Source organism: Morus notabilis, unplaced genomic scaffold (genome assembly GCF_000414095.1).
Source record: "Morus notabilis unplaced genomic scaffold, ASM41409v2 Scaffold57, whole genome shotgun sequence".
NCBI classification, from domain to species: domain Eukaryota; kingdom Viridiplantae; phylum Streptophyta; class Magnoliopsida; order Rosales; family Moraceae; genus Morus; species Morus notabilis.
Window position 1 is genome coordinate 159,765 of NW_010357689.1, and position 3,457 is coordinate 163,221.

The 3,457-nt window shown below is 36.1% G+C and overlaps 1 protein-coding gene across 1 annotated transcript in view; it reads left to right on the plus strand.

Annotated features, from left to right (window-relative positions):
* The window catches only part of LOC21401512 (NADH dehydrogenase [ubiquinone] iron-sulfur protein 8-B, mitochondrial), a 4,297-nt gene extending 1,155 nt beyond the window's left edge, over positions 1-3,142 (plus strand). Inside the window, 8 exon segments of the mRNA XM_024174432.1 lie at positions 120-198; positions 647-700; positions 789-816; positions 818-866; positions 943-1,056; positions 2,270-2,337; positions 2,515-2,626; positions 2,732-3,142. Of these exon segments, the coding sequence (XP_024030200.1) occupies positions 120-198; positions 647-700; positions 789-816; positions 818-866; positions 943-1,056; positions 2,270-2,337; positions 2,515-2,626; positions 2,732-2,827 (600 nt within the window). The 3' untranslated portion in view covers positions 2,828-3,142.
* Positions 3,143-3,457: the final 315 nt, after the last annotated feature.

The window sequence follows — 3,457 nt, forward strand, 5'->3', positions numbered from 1 at the left end:
AGAGAGAGAGAGAGAGAGAGAGAGAGAGAGAGAGAGAGAGAGAGAGAGAGAGAGAGAGAGAGAGAGAGAGAGAGAGATTTTATATAATGTTCTTACAAGCGTCGTTTTTGGCTTATTAGGCTGTTCCAACACAAACGTTGCAAGGCTCGCACCATTATGGATTGCAATTGGGTGCACACTCTTATTCCACCAAACAAGGTTGGTTTTTTGTTTTGTTTTGTTTTTTGTTTTTTTGTTTTTTTTTGTTTTGACTAAGCATGTCTTGGAGGTAGTCATGTGACTTGTGCAACAGATAATTCAGAAAGAAATATCAAACATGATTGCTGGTTGTATTAGAGTTTAGATGCATAATTAGGAGAGGGAAAAGAGATAGGACGGTATAGGAAGGTCTAGAAAAGGGAGACCAAGACTATTTAGGAGTCGCGGAAATGACAAGTCAGAGAGAAATATGTAGGTGGTGTTTTAGTTCATAGGTTCGAACCACAATTCAAACCTTTTTGGTAGTGTCTTCTCTCACAAACGTTTGAATTTCTGTTCAAGACATATGAACCAAATGGCACCGTAGAGATTGTTAATCTTGTCTTGTTGTCTTTAAGCGTTTTACACTTGATGATGTATGTATCGTTTTTGTTCACTCCATATGCAGAGGATGAAGAAAGAGAGCAGCTTGCAAAGGAGATTTCAAGGGATTGGAGTTCTGGTAATTCTTTGTATCCTCTGCATTTCCATCTCAAACCGGCTTGCTTTATGTTTGTCAATTTGTTCTGATACTTTCTGAATAATTACAGTGTTTGAGCGAAGCATAAATACACTCTTACCGGGGTATGAGTCTGACTCTCAAGTACTTCTTTGAGAAAAAAGTTACGGTAAGTATTTTTCTAGATCATTATCCAGTTTATACTGTCGGAAATTATAATATTAAAGCTGCTTTTTAATATGCAGATCAATTATCCTTTTGAGAAGGGCCCTTTGAGCCCTCGTTTTCGTGGTGAGCATGCCCTACGGCGATATCCAACTGGAGAGGAGCGTTGCATTGCATGCAAACTCTGCGAAGCTGTAAGAAGAACCATGCTACTATTTTTTTTAACTCTATAGTACAATTGAAGTAAATGATGACATAACTTTATTCCTGCTAAATCTTCAGAGATAACTGTACCGGTGGAATGTTAATATAGTTTTTTGTTTTTTAGAGATTGAAAAAATGATCCCGTCCATTGAGTACTTGAGAAACTTGGTTCGAGTTTCCACTATTTCTGTCATATTTTATTGAACTTCACTTCAGTTAATAAGTTGGTAATGCTAGAGAATGCATATCAGTTAATAAGAAGTGCATAAACTCATGGTAACAATGACTATACTCGCCGCTGTCCGTCACTTTGGACGTGTGCTCACTAAATCGGGACACAAAAGCATTGTTTATTCATTTAACAGGAGTCACAGATGAAGTGACCACTAAAACAATTTATGATCACTCTTATTATATGTTCTCTTCTTCTCATGGTCATAATATTTTCATCTCTAATGCGTAGTAAGAACATTAGAAATGAACCAACGTCACATTTACAGTTCTTCCTGTCAAGGCTCTTAGCAGTTCTGATGTCTATGAATATGGTAGTAGGAAGATACTAGAAAATCTTATATTCATCTTAAGTATATTATTATTATTATTTTGAGAGAGTGAATTCATTTTCCATTTCCAACATTTTGTGAGGCAGTTAGATTTTAAACATGGGAAATGTACAAGTACTGTATTGTATAATCAGCTATGGATAAGCTTCTGTTTTGGCGATGATGGAAACATTTCATGTACATACATGAGTAACATTCTTAAAAGAAAACCAACGGTTTATCCTTTTCTTTTTCTACTTTCGGAATAAGATTTGTCCCTCTACATCTAGAAGAAGACTTGTTCCCCCACACCTTCTCATGATCTTAAAATTTTCTTGTCTAATCCATACTAACAAACATCTTCATTAACTAACGTCACATTTATTGGTTTTATTACTATCAAGGTTCTGACAGTTCTGGCATTTATGCTAGTAGGAAGGTTTACTGTAAAATATTGCTTCTTTAGCCTAAAACCTGCTCATTTTTGGCCACTCCTCAGATTCATATATATTTCCCGTACTTCCTTCTTGACTCATCTTTATCTTTGGTCTTTATCCCATATTTTCCATTAACCTATTTAATTTTCCTGGGAGTGTGAACTAAAATGATTTTTTGTTCGTGCTCGGTGTCTGTATCTCACAAAACCACTGATGTTCATCAGATATGTCCGGCACAAGCAATCACAATTGAGGCTGAGGAACGAGAAGATGGTAGCCGTAGGACTACTAGGTGAAGAAGATTTTCATCTCTCCTTTCTTTGACCATTTTCCTCTCTCTCTCTCTCTCTCTCTCTCTCTCTCTACCTACATCATGCACGCACTCATGCATACATACATACGTATGTACATACAACACACACACACACACACACACACACACACACATATAACATTCGTTAATTTTCAGGTATGACATTGACATGACAAAGTGCATCTACTGTGGCTTCTGTCAAGAGGCATGCCCCGTTGACGCCATTGTTGAAGGACCAAACTTCGAATTTGCAACTGAGACTCATGAGGTTAATTAACATCACTTTTACCTTATTTGTGAACGACCAATTTGATCATCTAAACTAGTAGGCGATAACTGACCCGATGGTGAACATCTTTTTCCCTCCTTGCAGGAGCTTTTGTATGACAAAGAAAAGCTTCTTGAGAATGGAGACCGTTGGGAAACTGAGATTGCAGAGAACCTCAGATCCGAGAGCCTCTACCGCTGATTTTCCTTCTTATGGTTTTGTTCTGGTCTATAAAATATGCATTTTCGCAACTCTGTCTTTGATTATGTGGCAATAATCTGATCTGTTTGAAAACTTACAGATATTTCTGTATTGTTTTCCTAATCTCAGTTGTTCAGTTCCAAGCGAATGAATTCCAGATGAAAAGGGTTTCTTTTGTAAAAGTTTCAGCACAATTGAGATCCTTTTTTTCTTCTGATGAGCATGACAATGAAAGCAATCAAAAGAAAATTCATTGTACTTAGTGGTGAATTTCTTAGTGAACTAAAGAATTGAAACAATTTTCTTTATCTTCTATATGCATCATTTTGAGAGCGTGATTTCGTCTTTCACCTTCAACATTTTCTGGGGCAGTTTGATTTTAAAAATATGAAATGTGATGAGTGTTGTGTTGTATGTTCAGTTATGGATGAAGCTTTGTCTTGAGCAATGATGAAATCTTTCATGAAAATGCTACAGTTTTCATTTACCTTTTCTATTTTCAAAGGAAGATTTGTTTACCTCTTTTTTTAATGGTTCGATTTATTTTTGGAAAAGATTTTAGAAATAATAGCAGCATTACAGTTTGGAATATGTTTCCTCTTAGGTAATGAATATATTGCCGTTTCTTTT